Raw genomic sequence first — 21,294 nt, 5'->3', positions numbered from 1 at the left:
TTTCTGGTAACAGAAGTATCATTACTTGATTTTTCATATGAACAATTTTTATTTTTGATTAGGTTAAAACATTTTTAACAAGTCATAAAGTAAGTCCTCTTTAGCGGGCTATTTTGAATTTCCCTTACCTACTGTATTTGTGATCATTCAAAAACTAGTGAAGGGAGTGTGTAAATTTAGATTGGTCTGTATAGTTCAGTATGTTTTCACTAAGTCTTAGGAGTTTAGATGATATATTGGCACTACTACAACAAGTTTAAGTAATATTATTCAAGATTATAAAAAATAAGCTCACAATTTTAGTAAATTATACAAACACAAAAGGTATATAAAAATAGAGTACCTTTGTAACATAGCAATAGCCTTTGAAAACACAGTCAAATTTAAAACCATTTAACACATGTTAATATAATATTGATACTGTCTGTCCACCCTGCTTTTAAAGTCAAATTTAGGACAGTGTTTTAATTATATAATAAAATATTTAGTGTATATTTAGTGTCATCACTGACAATAAATTAAAATAAAGTACCATAGTCTGAACTATCAAAATAATTATATCATAAGACAGTTATAAAATGTATAAGAAACAATATTGTGTGTATCCCGTCAAATCTTGAGTTTCAACACACAATACACATAATTTAATGTGTACAAAGTCAAATAATCCTGTATTCAACAAATGTACAGTACACAATGAATAGTGTCTTTCATAAGGGTCTACATCTTTCAACATAAAAATATGCTCTGCATGTTTACTAGCACTACAAAAGATCTTACTGCATATTTATATTAATTATTTACATTGGTCAAAAGATAAATTTGAAAATACTGTAGTGATGTCATACTCAAACTTTATAAATAAGTATATTTTAGACTACTAATAAAAATAAACTGATAAAAGGAAAGGCTAAGTTACAAAGTATATTTCATGTGATGTTATAGTGATATTTGAAGGTGTCAAGTCTTTACCAATCTGAAACTATATTTTTTAATTCAAGAAGTCTGTTTGCCACACCAATCATAGAGGTGGTTGGCCTTATTTGAGTAAAGCAAACATTAATCGGTTAAGAACATACTATGTAGTAAAATAAATAAGAAAATTTGAGAGCTTTTGTAAAATATCTTTATGGCTTTTATTACTGTTTGAGCAAAGAATTATCAGTGTTTATTCAATTAATGTTTGTGAATAAAACTGTTTTTAATTAAAGGTAATCGAAAATCTAACTTCTCCCTGGGAACCTTTGTATGCATAGTTTTAACTAAGAAGGATCCAATAATATACAGATTTAATTTTTTAACGATTTACTTTAATCAATTCATAGAGTATTTCGAATAAATTAAAGAGGCATTAACATTGCGTACTATAGCTAGTCCGTACAGTAAGTGTAATTTCCAGTAGGAAATTAACCTTTAATCTGGAATTTCAATTTTTTTTGCATGAAAACCAACTAAAAATATTTCAGGAATCCCACCATTCTGTAACAAAGAAAATAAGTGTCTTTTCTTTTAGTTCTTCAAACAAATTTGTTTATCACACCTCTTGATAAAAGACACATAACTGAAGCAATGGCTTCAAAATAACTAGTTAATTGATAAATATATTTGAATATGGTTTTATATAAAGCTTTAAATCTGTATTTAGATTTACGTTATTATGACCAGATTCCAAAATCTAGTTAATTTATTTATTGTGTTTAAAAAAGAATTAAATCTTAAAGGATTATTTTACTCACTGCTTGAGAAAACAAAATCTAACATAAAAACACTTTGCAAAACTAACCAACTCACAAAAGAAAAGAACGTACACAGCAGAACAAAAATTAGCCCACCATAACACAGCAAAGAAATCAAAAGTAACATAATGTAAGAGCAAGTGCAGTATAACTAAATAGGGAAAATTCACTCTGTTACAATGTTGTTGTACTCAGGACACGAAGCATGAGACTGGCTGGACACAATAGCTGTGTTCCAAGTCATATCACTATACATTATCATAATTTATCTTAACATACAATTAATATATGAAATAGCTATATTGTATTTGTTGGTCTATATCTAAAATTACTCTGTAATAAATCATGTATCTATTAATCTAATCCTAAAATTGAAAGACATAAGAGTGTTTTTAAATAATCTGAAACCGAACATCAGAGATGTAAACGAGTCGGCTCTCCTTCATAGAATACACAACTGTCTACCCAAAGACCATTTTGTCAAACCCCAGGATGACCACAGATAACCATTTCAAACTTAATCTAAAGAAGAAAATCACTAACATAACTAACCAATTGGATAGACAATGTTTGTGGTTCACAACAACAAAGGCCCTTCACGGCCCATCGTCACAGCAATGAAATAAACTAACAAACATAACAAACGTAAACATTCGCTGGTCCTTTTTCTGAACCGGATTTGTACAAAAACAAACATTATCACAATGGTAAACGGTTCACTTTCTGGGAGAGAACTTGGGATTGGTGGGGCCATAGGTGAAGGAGCGCATTTCGTATGCAACATCCATGCCGTGACCTGTGGCTGTGTCCATGTCTGACTTGCGGAAGATGATCATTCGTATGTCAGTGTGCAGCAGCAGTCGACCAGATTTCGAACTCGCAAAACTAAACAACAGACAGAAAGTTTTATATAACCATGGTTCCAAGTGGTACGTTGAAGGAATTTACATGATTCTGTGTAATAATCTAATAGTAAATATTAAAAAAAATTGTTACTGTAGAAGTTTACAAGAGAACAAATTTGAATCAAGTACAGCAAAAAGGTTTTGTTCCAACACAGTCTAATAAAACTTTCAAAGATCTTTCATTCCTAATCTGATTTTCCATCCTTACTACGGTGGGTGTAAGAATAATGAAAAAATTGGATAGTTTTTAAAAACAAACACCTAGTTAAAATATTTGGTCAAATATCTAATGAATAATTTTACATTTTGTACCATTAAAATTCAAATAGCCATAAATACTTTTTAATTTTCATTGTAAGGGATCAGTTGATTGTTTTATTGTAAAAAATAATACACGTCTTGGATACAGAATGTGGCAATATTGATCCTAGATCTTGCAGTCAAAATTATATATTTTTGCACCTTTGTCACTTTTCAAGCTAAATTTTTCAAAAATTAATAAAAATACAGAGATTACTCCCCATCATATTGCACAGAGTTTATTTTTCATAACCTTGCATAGCATTTAAAAAAAAATTTAAATGTAACCATCATGGGTAGAAGCAAAAATTGAAAAGTGGACTAAATTTCAAGTGTAACCGGTTTAAAAAAAATTAAACAATTTCTTTAGTAAAAATTCTTTATAGCACATATCCATATTAAACAAATTACAGTATATATCTAAAAAAAGTACCAGTAAAGTTTATGCACAAGTAAAAAAGTATATGTCATTTTTTTAACTGTAAAAATCATTGTACACAGAATTTGTTCTTTAATAATAAACATAGGCAAAATAATATTTTTTTAATTTCAAAATAAAAATAAAAAATAAACTACTATAAGTCATTAAAATTGTTTTACCACACACTATTTTCTTTTTAACCAAGATCTAGGCAACAATAATAGCTACAAGAAACAAAAATTATCTTATATGATATATATATATATATATATATATATATATATATATATATATATATATATATAAGTAATATACTTGTACTATACTTGAGAAAAATGTATAGCTCATATTGCATTTTTCATGCCATATTTTTTATACAATCAGTGCATTTTTCCTGGATTTCAGTAGGGCGTTCGATTGCTTGGAGCATGATCTTATATTAGAAAAGATGAAGAACATGGGGATAAGAGGGATCTCTGGAAAGTGGATGTCAAGCTATCTAAAAGGCAGATCACAAACAGTAGAGATAGTATATACATTAAACAATACAATTTATAAAACTAGATCGCCACCACTTTTAATTGACAGAGGTGTCCCCCACGCCTCAGTTCTTGGACCATTGCTTTTTATTCTGTTAACCAATGACCTCCCTAAATATCTACAAGAGTTCTGCCAAGTCATGATGTATGCTGATGACACAGCCTTGCTGGTGGCCGAGAGACAAATACCAGAACTTGAAATATCTTCCTTTGTAGCCCTGGACATGGCAAAGCAATACTGTCACCAAAACAATCTTATATTAAATGAACGCAAAACCCAACAACTGAACTTAGGAAGAGCAAGTGCAGTAATAAATGGCTTGCCAGATATTGAATTGAAAAATGAAGCTAACTACCTAGGAATCATCATTGACAACAATCTAACCTGGACTCCACATGTAGACCAACTCTGCAGAAAGCTCAGCAGTAGCCTATATGTATCAAAAAGAATGACAAAAATGAGCAATCTGGACACAGCAAAAACTGCTTATTTCTCACTCTTTGAAGCACATCTAAGATATGGATTAGTGGTATGGGGAAACTCTTCCATCGGGAATCTCCAACGGGTACTAATACTTCAAAAGAAAGCTGTGAGAACATTGGCAGGACTAGACCCAAAGGCTACTTGCCGGCAAGCTTTTCAAAATCTTAAAATTTTGACAATGATATCTCTGTTTGTGACAGAAGTGATCTGCTATGCTGTCTCACAGAACATTACAAGGCTGGGAGAAATGCACCATTACAACACCCGGAACGCCATGAACTATGCTCTGCCAATTCATCGCCTTGCTTTGTACGAGAGGAAGCCAAGCTATGCAGGACCTAAACTCTTCAATATTCTTCCAGACCATCTGAAAATAAACAGTGGACAGAAATGCTTCAAGAAGAAACTGCAAGAATGGTTTCTACAGAGGACATTTTACTCCCTTGAAGAATTTATATACTGGAGGAACCATTAATTATAGTGCTTAAAATGGTTTATCCACTGTTTTCTACATTGCTGACTAATATTCTAAATTATTACCTTTACCTACTTGACTCCAATTCTGTAACTCTATGTACATGAATAAAGAAACTGTCTATTGTCTATTGGATAAAATCTTTTTGCACCGTTACCCCAGAAAGGCTTTGCACCAAACATAAAGCGCAGCAGAGCTGCTGTAGATGGAGCCACAGTCCGAGACTACATTGATAATTTAAGAGTCATTGTTGAAAACGGACCTCCAGAAAACACATGGAATTTAGAAAAAACAAATTAAACTGATGATCCTAGTAAGAAACGAGTCATATGTCACTGGGAACCAAATACCCAGAATAGGTTTGTAACTTTTCTATGTCTAGTACTTCTTCACTGATGATGTGTGGAAATGCTGCTGGTGAATTTCTACCACCATTTGTGGTTTCAAAAGCTACTGTGGAATACTTGAATGGAGGGAGGTCCAAAATACTGCTGCTATCTAAGCGCCCAATCAAGGTGGTTTGATGCAGTCGCTTTCAACAAATGGTTTGAAAGTATCACTATGCAGAGTAAAGAAATTGACTGGAAAAAATTATTATTTCAGACAAATTGTCAACTCACCTAAATGTAAGTGTTTTCCAGAAGCGTAAAGATGAAAACACTCATTTTATCTGCCTGCTCCCCAACAGTACACATCTGACGTAACCTTTGGATGTTGCTTTTTTAGGCGCATGAAAGTGATGTGAAGAAAGGTTATAAGTGATTGGAACAACTGAGAGTATAAGTTGCTCAGTTCTACCAAAACAAAGCTTTTCTTCACTATTGAAGTGCCAAGGTTTACAAAAGAAGAGAAAAGTTGCTACACCTGTAGAAAAAAGTAGCCTATATCCTATGAAGAAGTAAACCCTACTGGATCATAAACAAATAAAGATCAAGCATTTTTGTTAATGATAAAAATCAAGTTTGGAATGATCTGCCAGTAATATCCAACCAAAGCCTGGCACTAGTAAAATTTTCAAAGGAGGCAAAAAAACCAACAAAGAGAAAGAACCGTGAAACACTTGATGACTATAGCGATGAAGAATTGGATGACAATGTTCAATGTGTTTTGGATGACAGTTCAAATGATGGGGATTGAAAATCTTTCAGAAAAAAAAGAGAGAGGCATTTGAAATGATTATAGTAGCGTTAGCAAAGCTCCAAAAAGCACTGAAAGCAATAAAAAAGAGACAGACACATTTGTAATTGTAAAATATGATGAGGGTCATTGAAAGCTTTGATAAAGAAGGGTCTTTTCTGAGTGCCCATGATAAAGCCCTTAAATAATTGGAAGTGGCCTGTAAATAAAGACATTCTTTTTTATAAGTGGAGAAATATTATTGGAAGTATGGACCCTTCTTCCAAAATATTGAGCAAAAGAGAGTTTATATATAAATTATATATAATTATTTCTTAGTTCCAGAGTTAGCCGATAACTATGAAAATAATTAAATACTCTGTGTGTATGTGTGTGTGTGTTTTACAAATAGATTGACATACTTTAGCTATGAACAATAAACAAGTTCCTTTATATCAATTTTTGTTCATATCACCTTTTGGTTTTTTCATGTTAAATACAAATCTTAAAACTTATTAGTGTTTGTGTTATTTTCCCAGGTCTAAACTCCAGAAATCCAAATTCTACCTTATAATACACCACAGTAAATTTGTACCTTTGCACCAGCACTATATTACTGTTGTAATTAAATTATTCTTTCAGGTGGTACAATGCAACCCGCCCACATGGTATATTATGCACCACTTTTAAACATGTATAAAGAGATGAAAATAATAAAAACACATATTTTATAAATATCTCTTCTTTATATGTCTTAGAACACATAAAAAAGTATAAAAAATTTGTTCTTCCATATTTATTAAAACTTACTTCAACATTGTACAAGACATCTGAAAATGGTGCAAAGAAGCACCAGTTGACCCAGTAATTTGTTTTTGTCATTGACGTTCATGACTTTTATTTATAAATCAATTTGAGCGCACTTTGTTATTCAATTCTGTGTTGCATCTTCATATTAAAAAAAAAAATTTTATACATTAAAACTTGTGAAAATTTGAGAAAATATCCACATCCCAAACTGTGGATTCATGAACATTTAATTAAAACAAAATTAAAATATATTTTAGTGTCCTTGTGATATTCTAACACTTCTTGTCTGAATAAGATTTCAATATTTCCAAACATTTTAAATTAGGCAACTGTTTAAATTCACATAACCCAAAAACACCTCATGTACGACACTTGATCAAACACAACTCTAAAAGACTAATGATCCTCATGAGTATAGAAATTTTGCATAAAATAAACCCATACCTTTACCTTTACCATACCTTAAAATTCCCATATTTAAATGTGGTTGGCATTTAAAAATCTTCGTATCTTTAGACTGTGTTGCAAATTACATTCTTTAACGAAAAGTAAAAGTTGAATCACTGTATTACCGCAGGTGAATGAGGTAGCGAAGGTATTTCTGAGAGTTGTCTCTAGGCTCTGTAATGCCTGCAGGCATGTACAGAGTGCGCTGGCGCAGGAACGTATGGCAGTTGTTGGGAATGTCCGTCAGGTCATACACTACCACAAACATCTTGATCACAGTGCCCAACGGATTCAACAGAGTCACTTGTATAGTTCCACAGCGTGGTACGACATATCCTTTCTTGCCAAGATTGATATGTGCCTAGAAATAAACAAAACAAAAATGAATATTGTTTTTAATATTCATCTTTTTCCAATGTTAGTACAGAATATAATTAATATTTGCAATTCAACAAATCTGAGTAGTGAATATAAAACAAAATTTCTCTTCTCTTCAGAATGATCATGGATTGAGATTTAGTCATAGAGATAATGTCTCACACCTATGTTGACGATTGACTGGGAAAGATTTAAACTCAAAGTCAAGTCACATTTTTATTCATATTTCACATTCTATACAATGAATAGTGTCACACACAATACATGTATATTACACAATATTTTAAAGATATAATTCTAAACTTCTACTTAGACAATAAGACCCAGGCGGTATATTTCTCTTTGCCATTCGGGAAGGCATCAAATTCATATGTTTTAACTAACACATCATGCTCTAAAGATTAATTTTTGGTCCTTCACTCTTACTTACATACATTAATAATTTGTCGTTATTTATGAAACCAATAATTACTAATGCATTAGGTATGTTCAAAATGTAACAGGAACTTTTATTTTTTTAAATATATATTTATTTGTTTGCCTACATTAACAGTCACCTTCAAAGTAATTCCCGTTAGATATTATTCACATGTGCCAGTGCTTCTTCCAATTCTCAAAACACTTCTCAAACTCCATCTTTGGGACAGCCTTTAGCTCTTTCAGTGATGTACTTTTAATGTCAACTATGCTTGTAAAAATGATGGCCCTTTAAGGTTCTTTTTGGTAATTTTTGGAAATAAATAAAAGTCACGGGGAGCCATGTCTGGAGAATAAGGAGACTGTTACAGTACTGTTTTTGGCAAAAAACACAACACTGTAATGAAGTGTGAGCACAAAAAACACATGATTTTGAATTTTCATGGTGCAAAAGCCATGAATTGTTTTGTCACAAATCTGGGTGATTGCTTCACGCAAACTTTGTTAAACTGGTAGGTAGTATTCCTATTAACCATTTGACCTTGTAGCAAGAACTCATGATGCACTATTCCATTTAAATCTAAGAACACAGTGAGCATAACCTTCACGTTCAATTGCATTTTTCAAGCCTTTTTCGGTCTTGGCGATCCAGAATGCCTCCACTGGGATGATTGAGCCTCAGTTTCAACGTCAAATCCGTAAACCCATGTTTCGTCATACGTTATAACACGTTTCTATAGTCCTGCATTGTTTTTGACTACATTTAGTGACTAATGAGCAACTTCCATTTGCCACTGTTTTTGTTACAAACTCAACAATTTTCAAAGAAATGTTGCTGCTACGCGTTTCATACCCAAAACATTTGAAAAAATGTTATGGCATGAGCCAATTGACATGCCAATATCATCAACAACTTCTCTCATCGTAATGCAGCGATCGTTCATAACCATTTATTTCACTTTTGTCATGTTTTCATCAGTTGATGTGCTGGAGTGTAAAAAACATTTTTCATCTTCAATATCTTCACAGCCATCTTTGAAATGTTTATACCACTCATAAACTCTTGTTTTACTTATGACAGACTCACCATATGCCCTTGTTAACATTGCCCTCACTTTGTTACACTTTATTTCATTTTCTAACACAAAATTTGATAAAAATTCTTTTTACGATTTTTTTTAACAAACAAAAGTTGCTGAATTCGTAATCCATGTCTAACCTTAGCAGCTGCCATTGAATAAGTAAACGATGAATACAGCTGGAAATTTTATTATAATTAACCCTTTTAGTGCTACAGTGTCTACGTCGTAGACGCAGCGTATTTTTATATATATTGGTTCAGTTTATGCAATTTACTGGCTGCAAACGATGACAGTTCATCCAAAAGCCATATAGTAATAATATTTGTATATTTGATTGCCAATGACCAGCTGTTTATACGTCTTTGATGTGAAATAAAAAGAAGGTCAGTTCGGATGTTTACGTTGCGAGCGAACTGACGCTGTGCTTTGTTTACTCTGTTTTATCTTATTTTATCCATTAAATTGTGAAATACTACTTCATTAGTATTCCAAATCATTGCATTACTTCAATTTTTCATTTGTGTTTTCCGTCTATATTATATTTGACTAAGTTATAAACTATGTCTAATAAGAACATTGCAGGTGATGATGAGTTACTACAGAATGTTGTTGAAGATGTTCTGGACAATGAAAGCAGCAGAATTATCAGTGATTCTTCATTTATAAGTGAACCATTTGGTTTTTATGAGCAGAATGATGTGGAAAGTGACGAAATCCCAACATCTGATGAAGATATTCACAAATCGTCTTGAAGTGAAATTGAAGATTCTGACGAAGACAAAGACTATGAACCATCTCAATTTTATTTGTTGTGTAAAAATGAAATAAAATATATGGAATTTGTTTAGTTTTAGTAGCTCTTTCCCATGGTAGCATCAGAAAAATAATATAAAATTGTTTACATACTAAAATTGTATGCCAAAGTGAAAAAAATTACAAAAACATTTACAAATTTTTTTATAACAATCCAAATATGTACAAATGTATTTTTTTGTATTTTTTCTATTTATTGGTTATTTATCTTCAATACAAAAAAAAGTAACAAGATATGACCTCAAATAAGGAAATAAAGGCAAGTAAGGAATTTACTAACACTCAGCATTTATGCACTAAAGTGCTTAACACTCTTGGGTATGGCAATACGCCAGACCCCTTAGCACTAAAAGGGTTAATAAATAATAACAAAAATCTTAACAATCAAACTCTCTACACCCGCAAAACCTAAAAATTGCCTTGAAAACTTTTTGAACACATCTTTAATGTACACAACACTTCTACAAATAAAAAAATAAACTAAAAAAGTATTGTTGAACATGGTTTCTTATTGTAATCACTATATTGAAAACTCACAACCAATATTACAAACTTTTTATTCTGGGATGCCTTTCAATAGCAAGACAATCTCAATCAGACACTTCACTAAAATCCACTTTTGAAATCCACGTATAGAGCAAACCTTTTTGTTGTACACCTAATGTCTATTTGGAGATAAGGGGGTCAAAATTAAAGCCAAAATGGATTGGCAGTGTTGGCCAAAAACAGTTTTCTACTTGAAAAGTGACTACCGTTTTGTTAACAACCCCCCAAAAAAAATAAAAAAAGAAGAAAGAATCTCAATTTTGTTATATAAATGAATATGTTTTTGATGAAAATGTAAGGTTTATTATTAAATTTTGGAAACTTACCATATAACCTCCTAAAATTTGAACAAAACCCACCAGCCCTTGAACAAAAACGTTTGGAGATCCCAGAATTAACATATCATATTTATATTTTTCAATACAGATTTTGGCAAACTTAATCTACTGACATGCCACACTTGTAACAACAAGTAATGAGATTTTGGAGTATTACTTACAAGATATGGAGTAGAAACTTTGTCATTATCACCCAGAGTGTAGAAGAACACAGTGACAGGAAGGGCGAGGTGTGCAGGACAGAAGGAACCACTGGCTCCAAGATCTGCTGTAAACCCGTGGACAGTGCTGACTGGTTCCAGTCTCCCATTCAGCACAGATTCTTCAAAACTTCCTGTTGACAAAAAATATGGACCTGAGCATTGTGTTTTGATAAAAATAAACCTCCATATAAGAATTAAATGGGTTTAAAAACATTTTATTCTTTAACTTTTGTCTTGATTATTATTTTTAAAAGTAATTCAATTTTTTTCTAATAGCTTGAAAATATCTCTACTCATAAATTGTTGATTATGACATATCTAAATTATATGGCAATATATGAATTTAAGTTATCTGTTATTTTTAATATAGCCAAATACCATCTTCATTAACAACAATTTTACATACAGTTCTATTATTATATTTACACACTCAAAAATCACCTTGAAAACCACCTCAATTTAGATGAATAAACAGGGGCATGTATGAACTAATTTCAATTACATTTTGAATTTGATTTGCATACTCATGAAGAAGATATTCAGTTCTGGTAGTAGTAATTTATATTTGGTAAAAATGTAAGACTTTGGTTTGACTCTAATTAAACTTTTTTCTACTTGTGAAAGAACAATAAAATTAAAGCACAGTTTAAAGAAAAACTTTTTTATTATATGATAATTTAAAATAAAAACATAAGCAAAAATTTTAAAAAGTTTTTGAATTAAAATTAATTAGCAAAAGCAAATAAAAGAAAGAGATTTTGTTTGAGTACACGTAATTTTTAATATCTAATCTATTTACATTTTTCTGATTGTGTTTTAATGTTTCTTAAGAAAAAAATGGCAGTATATAAAAAAATATTAAAAAGAATAAAAAATTAATTCACTTGACATATAAACTGTGAATTTCCTCTTTAAATTTATTGTTACCAAACATGTAATGTAATCAATTAAATTGTTAAGTTTGATCGATTTTCAGTAAACTAACCATGAAAACAGATCGGCCAATAGCGATATAGATTGCTCACCGAGTAAGGCAGAGCTAGGAGATTGGTAGTGGACTGCCCAAGGTTCTGTTTTGGTAGGTATGTCTATCTGAGGGGAGCACGGAGACTTGCCACTGCCTTCACTCTCAGTATCCTCCCCACTCTCAGAGTCAAACAGGGCACTACAAACAACACACACTCTCACTTACTACTGCTACAAAACAAAAACACTTATTAAGAAGCTACCTTTCTTGTTTCACATGTGGGCTAATAGCTTAAATTTTGTTATTGCTTTATCAATATGTAATACAAGTTATGAAATCTGACACAGTACCACGCAGTAACTTTAAATAGTGATTGATGTTGGTTTGTTTAAATTTAGTTTGTGACTAACATATGAGGGTAAATCAAATATAAACTGTAATTTTGCTATTCTTTCTATCTGCTGTTCTTTTCTAAGGTCAAACTTTTCTAAAGTTGTTTTAGCAGGTCCTAACTAGATAATGCTGTGTGGAGTATATGTTTGGTCTATGAGGAGTGGGGAAACCGTTCTGGTTAGTAACCAGTTTGGCATTGTCGTCAGTACAGCCATGACCAGGAGAGAAGCCACTTTGTCTGTTGTGCAACGGGTTATCATAAGTTTTTAACAAATGAAAGCGTTAAATTTTAGCTAATAGGATATTTTAACTCGTTTGCAGGCAAAGTTTGGTAACAGCAAGAGAATTTAAGTGTGGAGAGAACGTGTTGAAAAATTAAAATCATGATCGATGCCCAAGGACAAGCCTTACAGATGACAATGTTCGTCTCATTCAAATTGTGCCGTAAAAGTCCTTGCAACAATTTTTTGAACTATAGGCGAATTTTACGTGGTGATTTTCTGCATTATCAATGTACAGTGAATGCGGCTTACTACTGTCAGTTGTTGCGGTAGGTGAAAGCTGCCTATCGAAACAAAAGATGAGACACATCCATCAGAGATTTTGGATCAGAGATGGCTGGAAAACCCTTTAGCATCCTCATTATAGCCCTCACTTGTTCCCCTGTGACTATTTTTTATTCAAGTCTATGAAGGAATCACTGCGAGGAAAACAATTTGAGAGCAATGAAGAATGTGTGGCAAAAATGTGTAGATCACGCAGTATGTAAAAATGTTAAAATAATAATAAGTGTATAAGGCCCTCAAATAGAGGTATAAAAATAAAATACTGTATATATATATATATATATATATATATATATATATATATATATATATAGTATACATATACATATATATATATATATATATGTGTGTTTCATTTAACTTCGTAAACAAGATTATTATTATAAACCTATTTGTATGAAGTGTGCTTCATACTTCAGTTTACAGTTATACTTTACAAACTACAACATTGTAATAATAAAAATAATATTGTTTTGGCTGTTTAAAGCTATATAAGAATACCTCTAAAGAAAGTAAAGTGAACAGTGAAAGGATTGAATAAATTAAATTAACTACCAGTCATCGAACGTCAATGAAGTGACCTCACGCAATCCAAAACAAAAATATGTTATTCCGAGAACAAGCAAAAATGCATACGAGTATGGCTCAAACCATAGTTATTAATTACTGTGTCTGAGTACACAAAAATTAAAACATTAAATATATCAAATTATTCATTTTTCAAAGGTCATAATTTTGTAAATTAATACTCTTGAAGCCAACATAAAACACGTAAATTATAGTTTTTTTACCATCAGTCAATGAGATATAAACCTAAACAAGCTACACATGACCTGTACATCACTATATTCAGGGAAAAAGTGAAGTATTTAATTATCAGATAAATAAAATTCCCCCAATTTTTTCAGAAAATATCGCTTAACATTTCAACCACATATTATTCAAAAATTTTAGAATATTCTATTTGAGAGCATAAAAAACAAAATTTTGAACTTAGGTCTACTATTACTGTACATTGAAGGCTTCGTTTTTTTTAAATATTGCATTAGGTAGCATTAAGAAAGCAAATTTAATTGTTAAGTGAATTTAAAATTTGTATTAAACCTTTTACTGGTGAGTTTTATCTTGGTAAGAGTGTCCTAAAAAGTGAACTGTTTAAAGATTTTTTAGGTGATTTGGGTTTACTGTAGTAGAAGTGTTATAAAAAACATTCAATTACATTTTTTAGGTTTTTTGTGTATTTATACACAAATTAATGTAATTATGCACAAAAGTTATTATATTTACAAAACATGAATATAATGAGATAACAAATTCAGTATTTTCTCATAAACATACTAAGGTACAGGTTAGGTACAAGTTAGTAACAGTTCACAAGTCTTCACAGAGATCTTTGATGGTATGAAAGGCGCAGAAAACAGTCGGGCACACAAAGCGGAACGTCGCAATCACAATCCGTGTCGTGCCCCAGTGCCACTGCTCGCTGACGCTGGTCTATCTATATATGTGGTATGTTCTCGTCAGTTTGTCCTTATCTGTAGCAGGAATGGTGGCAGGAAAATGCAAAGCAAAAAGTCTCAAGGGAGCATCTTAGCCAAAACTTTGTCTGTAAGTCTTTATTGCACCATTTTACACCATCATTTTACACAAACACCCATGTTTATTTACTCACGATAAACACAACAAAGCATTTACAACCAGGTCAAACAGTAACATAAAAGTGAAGTTACAACCTGTATTCAGTACACAAACAGTAATAGTATCAGCTGATTACTTGGAACAACTGATTGAATACTATCTTATGGCAGTAAATTGGGTCTGAAGGAAATAAATAAAAGAGCAACTGCAATTCCACTAGATCGCATACGTATTCAGGTGAGAAATTATTCACCCCGAAACATTATTGTGAAAACTGTTTGCTTCTCGCATGACTATTGGGATTACTGCGGGCGGCACGTAGAGTGCTCCCGAATATGTTTTGAAATTACTACTCAAAGGTTAAATTCTATCCTTTAAGTGTTTTATTTCTAGTTTTTCTTTTCTGTAGTAATATTATATTTTAAGTTAATTTGTATGTGTTTTTCATTCACTTATATTGAATCAATAACAATTCTTGATTTTTGTCCAAATAGATTTATGAATGAAAATAAGAGACTTAGTAACGGAACTAAATAGTTAAGAATTAAAGAAATACTGTTAACTAATTACTGTAATGATTAAATTAGGAACAGTGTGAGAAAGAAGAAATCATGCAGTTGATAGTGCTCAATTTTGTATGAGTAAAAATAAGTTACCTCCGAATGGCGGATACAGAATTGATGGTGCTGTCGAAGTCAAAGCGCTGGGATGCCCTGCGTAGTGGAGCAGGACTGGAGGTGAGTGGTAGGCCGGTACGCCAGTGGAAGACCATGGAAGCAGCCGAGTCCAAAGAACGACGGAACTTGGCTTTGTCAAGAGCAGAGGGTACTTCCCTACCAGTGGATGTCTGCAACAGCGAACTTATTTAGCACTTACAGTATAACAAAGATTACGTTACCTTTGTCACCTATAGCCATCAACTTCTAACAACATTTTATTTTGATATTTTCAAAATTACATTGTGTCCTGAACAAACTGAACAACTTCAAAGGCTAATAAAATTTGCAAAGTTAATGTAAGGCCATTTTAAGCATGACCATATTATGTTTATACAGTTTCTTTTAGCGTTACTTGTAAAGATCAGCTTTAAAATTGTTTTGTTACACCACATCATGTACATGACTGATGACTTGTTAATGAGGTCTTATAATGTCTGTCTTCTAAGAAGTATCTAGCAATATATAAATAACTACTCATAATCATAATATTAAGAGTACAAATGGGGGGCTTACTGCTATTGATTAACTTCTTCAGAAGTAAGACGTTAAATATTTTATTATGTCCAATCACCTAAAATTTATAATAAATTAACCCATAATATAAACAATTACGCTAAAAATATATATTTTTAATAAGTTTTAAAATTGGCTTTTACACAAAATCCTTTTTATATTATTGGTAAATTTTACTATACTACGTCTATGATTATTTTTTTAATCTTTTTAAATCTATTTATTGGAATTTTATATTAGATACTGGTTAGTTTCATATTATTTGTTAATGTTAATAATTAATCTTATATTTTACATTGGAAAGAAACAAATTTAGAAAAATTAAAAAATGTATTAAAAAGGGAAGCATGGACAGGTGTTTATCTGGTTGGGACAGATAAGACTATGATGTCTATTGTATATTTATGTATTTTTAGCTTTGCTTTCCACGAATTAAAGCAATGGAGAATAGTAGCCTACAGAATTAAAATGGTATACAGATGAACTAAGAAATTAGACAAATAGTATAATTTACACATTGTGTATAGTAACTGAAAATAAACTTTACTTAAAAAGCTTAAAAACTATACCCAAAAAATTAGGCAAATTCTAAAAAGACTTATTTAAAAATATTATACAAAATTCAAGTACAGTAGAGTCCCGTTAATCCGACCTAATTGGGACCAAGCCCTATTCGGATTATGTAATTGTTCGGATTAGCCAGAATTACAGAAAAATACGGTTTTAAACTTGAGAATGGGTCTATTTTGTTATAGAATTATCAACCTTGTTTATTAAAATATGTTTTCTGACTGTTGCATTGTATTTCTTGACAAATAAACGTGTTTGCGAATACTAAGCACATTTACCGTATTTAGTGTGAGAGTTCTATTGTTAAGCAATGTGAGCGTACTGGATATTGTACGGGTCCACGCGTTTAATAGTTGTACGAAACTACGCGTCATCCAATAGACTCTCTTTAATGTGACAGAAGACAATAACTGAATTTATGTCTTTTAACAATTAATATTGTACTCAATAATAATATCAGTACTGTACGTCCAATTTTTGTTTGATTTCACTTCTTAATACAGTAATTTAACTCATACTTAACGTATAAGTTTCAATTTGGTACTGTATTTAACTTCATTATTTATGTACTGTACCGTACACAATTTGTCTTAATAAAATACTGTATGTCTATTTAATTAAAGTTTTCTTTGTTTATGTATGAAATGATGCACCCATTTTCATTTTTTATGTAATTAGTTCCTACAACTGTTCATTATCGTTACAAATAATTCCTCCTGGACCTGTTCGGATTAACCGACGTTCGGATTACACGTGTTCGGATTAGCGGGACTCCACTGTAATGTTTGCAAATCTATTTCTGAAATATTCCAAATAACAAACAGCAGCGTTTTGAGATTGATATCAATGTTACTTCAATCACAAATCCACATTAAGTTAGCTATTACACTAATACATTTTTACTGATACAGTTCAACACCAAATTTTACCAAAATGAAGCCATGTAATGTCCACAGCATTGGTATTAAAGTTTAATAGGTTTCGTCAACTTAAATTTATTGTATGACGGTTGGAGATAAAGAACTAAGAAGAATGTGTTAGTAGGATTGGAGGGCTGGAGATAAAGGTAAGATATGGAATATCAAGTACAGGACATAAGTGGAGGTATATGGTAAATAAGGTTGAAGGGAGTGATAGGAAACCAGGTGTTTGTGGGATATATTAGTAGAACACAAGCAGGTAAGGAGAGAAGAACAACAATACAACCACGCTAAATCATTATGATCTTACCTCCACTCTTTTATTGAGATCAAGGTTGCTAAATTCTTCTACAAAATATTGGTTCACATCCTGTTGGCACTTAATTGAAGTAGCTTTCTGCAAACACTGCTTAGTCCGAAAACAATCCACCACAGCACAAATCGGACCTTCACTTTTCTCCAAAGCAGCAACGTTTTTCTCTTCTAAGTTGCAGAGATTATTATTGCTTTTAATACTGGTTACATTGGACTCAGGAGGCTTACACAAACACAATGATTTCAATTTATTATCCAGTTTCTCTGAAGTTTGTAATTTGATAATGGGGGAAGATGACACACCTTTTTTTTCTTTATTTTTTACTGATTGTGATAAATCAAAAAAAGGAAGAGGTTTTTTTGAATAACCACTTGTATCATTACTGGGTTTTGAATCTGAGTTTGTAATTGATGGTGAGAATTTGTAACAATTCATATTTTGGTCCTGCTCCATCTTACGTTTGAAGGAGGATGAGTGACTGGAACGCAATATTGCGGACAGTAACAAGTCCCCTTTGCCAGTCACTTTGTCCTTGTCTGTCTGGGAAGATAAATTCTCAGTGGCGTCAGACTCTCCCACTCGCACCCTGAAACATACAACTGAAATATAGTTTCCAAATATAGGACCAACAATTGTTTTTTTTTTGCAATTTCTTTATGTATTCATATTTTAGAGGATAAAAATTTGATACTAGGCCATTTTATGATTGAAATTTTTATACCACACTAACTATCTATAGTTTTGCATGCCTTTACTTATAGTGCAATAGGGGCATTGTAACAAATCGTTGATACAATATCCTAATAGAAGTTCATAGTGGCTATCCAAATTTTAATAAATAAATTTGAATGCAATCAGTGTATTGAAGCACTGAAGTAGGGCAGCAAAAATCTTAGTCACTGAGAACCCTTGAAGTGACACGAATCTCTTACTTGTAACTGAACCTTTAATCCTTTGAGTAGTAACTGTCCAAACATCCAATAAGCCCCAAAAAGTGTGGTTTTTAAATTGTTAAATAACTTTTTTATCATTATTTTCATATTTAATATTGTGTTGATTCTGAAATTGACATTTTGAAAAAAAAAAGGTTATTCAACCACTTGTGCTACATGAAATAAGTTTCTTTTAAACCCCCTAATTTTGGTAGTAACCAATAGCCGAAATAAATAAATGCTGTTTATACAAAGATTATAGTAGTCTGTATATATCTGAAATATAAAGCTATTATTGATGAAAACATAACTCTAATCAAGAAACGTTTTGCTGTTAGCCATGAAACAGCCAAATTGACAGCAGCGAAGGCTAATCCTAGCTTTTGGCCCAGTATCGCTATACATTACGAAGACATTACCGCAGTGAGTAATGGAGAGTCATTAGAGCATCATTTGCACACAATGTTCATTGAGAGAAAAGGTTTGAGTTTATGTTTAAAACAACTATGAAATTTTGAAATGTGAAATTTTTTTAGTATAAACCATCAGATCACAGCATCAAACACCATTACACATAGCTACTGCAGCTGTAGTCTGGAGGGTAACAACATCTGAAAAAAGTGCCAGTCTATAGAACGAAACATGATCACCATAAATTCTACAGGTATTGATAGAGATAACAAAAATGCATTTTTTATTACCACATTACAATAAATGTTCCCAGCAGTAACAGCAGCAGATGATTTGTACTTTGACATAACCAAGTATATGTGCATTCCACAGGACATCAGAAATGTTATCTGACTACTTTCAGTTGGGAAGAACAGTCACTAACATATTGGATTTTTTTAGGCAGAGGAAGTTTAAAGAAAATCAGACTGGGTTAGCAACAGCAATGTGGGTAATCTTTTATTTCACTCTGCTATCGCACCCAACATATGAGGTTTACTTTCACATTTTGAACCATCCACTAAATCTATGAAGCTTAGAGCCAACTTTCGATTAGTTTGCATTGTGTTTCAATCACATTATTTTATATAAAATTTAGTTCTTACAACATACGATACATTCTAATGAGATCACCAAGTATTAAAATCAGTATTAAGAGCTTAAAAATGTATACAATTTTTCAGGAGGCACTATGAACCAGTAAACCTATAGCACAAGCCACCGATATGAGATTTATTTGATGAAAGCCAAAATAATTTAGAATATATTTTAAATTCTACAGAATGCTAGATGTCAAATATCCTTGGCTGGGTAGAGGAAAGTAGCATCATGTAGTGGTTTTATAAGCAGAGTAAGGTAGTAGTAGAACAGGGTAACTGCCATGCCAGAGTAGGCTGTGAACCTATACTATATACCATACTCATCATTCTGCACTCCTCTTCATGACCTTCAACCTTTACAAATTTAACACTTTCACTGCCGCCTCCTAATTTTGACAACTTTCTTACCGCTACCAGTTTTAATGATTTTTGAAATAAATATAATTTGTTAAGCAATTATAAGAAAACTATAGGACTTACATTTATTAAAGCTGACTTTTTCCTCTTATCCTCATGCATAAGTATTTTCAAACAGAGAGTCTTGTTTCAAAATGTAAAAACATAATTGTTTTTGTAAAAAACAAAAGATTTAACCAAAAAATATCACCATGTACTAGTCTATAACATAAATATATTTCTCATTATTTGCTGTATTCATTATTTTCATTACTCATTATAGTTACAAATATTTGCAATTGAAATCCACTTATATTTAATTTTTTTAGTATGGGGGCCTAACAAACTTGTTCCAGGCCACCATCAAAATCTTCATCAAAAACTGAAAATAACTGTAAAATTCTCTAATGAGCCAATTATTTATAAAACACAAGCATAAAAGTTGTTGTTACTATTATGCTGATATTTCTTTTTTGAGTAAAGCAACAATGTGAACAAGTTCATCGGTAGTAAAATCATTATCTATCATTTTGGAAAAAATCATCACTGTCACTGTCACTTGAAAACCTGAGTAACTCTTCTAGCACTTGATAGCAAGCAAAACAATAACAATGCATACAACGAATTAGCAGAATGACAACAAACTGCCGCCCAGCCGCTGCAACACAACAACGAGTTCGTAAGCAAACCACTTTTTTCCGATAATCCAGATGACTGCCAACAACATTTCATAGACCATAATCCATAGAGTAAGAAATAGAAACATGGAAATAGCGAATGACTATCAATGCTGAAGTCTAAATATGTTTAAATGCATTTTTATTACTGTAAAAGTTGGCGCCGTCAAATGACGTCGGCAGTGAAAGTGTTAATAAAACCGCTAATAATATAATATTTTATAAATACTCTTGCTTCCTACTTAACAAAACAATATCTTATATAACGCTTATAATGACAAAATACAGAATCAGCACAATTTTCAATTTAGTTCACCATTAAAAGCAATAACTTGCCTATTTAAGTATAAAACTGTTTAATGATATTACCGTAGCACTGTGAGGACTTCCTCCATCTCCTTCTTACTCAAATCTAAGTTGATCTTGTTGGTGGTAACATCACTTAATTTCTGGCGGTGGCTTTGACTTGGCATCTCGTACACATCCTCCTCACAACGACAATCATGTTTACCATGTCGATTGCAGTCTGTCTGCATTCGGTCATCTACAGGTCCTTTTACATTTAAAAAATATTAAATTATACAATCTGGTGAAGTATTTTTTACAACTATTTTGTGTATTGTGTAGT

At 31.8% G+C, this 21,294-nt stretch overlaps 1 protein-coding gene across 4 annotated transcripts in view; it reads right to left on the bottom strand.

Annotated features, from left to right (window-relative positions):
• Positions 1-250: 250 nt before the first annotated feature.
• Positions 251-21,294, bottom strand: part of LOC124369573 (protein FAM214A) — a 117,987-nt gene continuing 96,943 nt past the window's right edge. For all 4 annotated transcript variants that reach the window (XM_046827604.1, XM_046827603.1, XM_046827602.1 and 1 more), the window contains 7 exons: positions 21,036-21,219; positions 17,607-18,198; positions 15,231-15,421; positions 12,036-12,175; positions 10,969-11,141; positions 7,359-7,594; positions 251-2,621 (listed from right to left, as the gene is read on the bottom strand). In XM_046827604.1, coding sequence (XP_046683560.1) covers positions 2,453-2,621; positions 7,359-7,594; positions 10,969-11,141; positions 12,036-12,175; positions 15,231-15,421; positions 17,607-18,198; positions 21,036-21,219 — 1,685 coding nt within the window. In that variant the 3' untranslated portion in view covers positions 251-2,452. The remainder of the gene's footprint in view (positions 2,622-7,358; positions 7,595-10,968; positions 11,142-12,035; positions 12,176-15,230; positions 15,422-17,606; positions 18,199-21,035; positions 21,220-21,294) is intronic.

The sequence above is a fragment of the Homalodisca vitripennis genome, chromosome X (assembly GCF_021130785.1).
Source record: "Homalodisca vitripennis isolate AUS2020 chromosome X, UT_GWSS_2.1, whole genome shotgun sequence".
Classification (NCBI taxonomy): Eukaryota; Metazoa; Arthropoda; class Insecta; order Hemiptera; family Cicadellidae; genus Homalodisca; species Homalodisca vitripennis.
The sequence above is the reverse complement of the archived record's forward strand: the minus strand, read 5'-3'. Positions and strand labels throughout refer to the sequence as shown.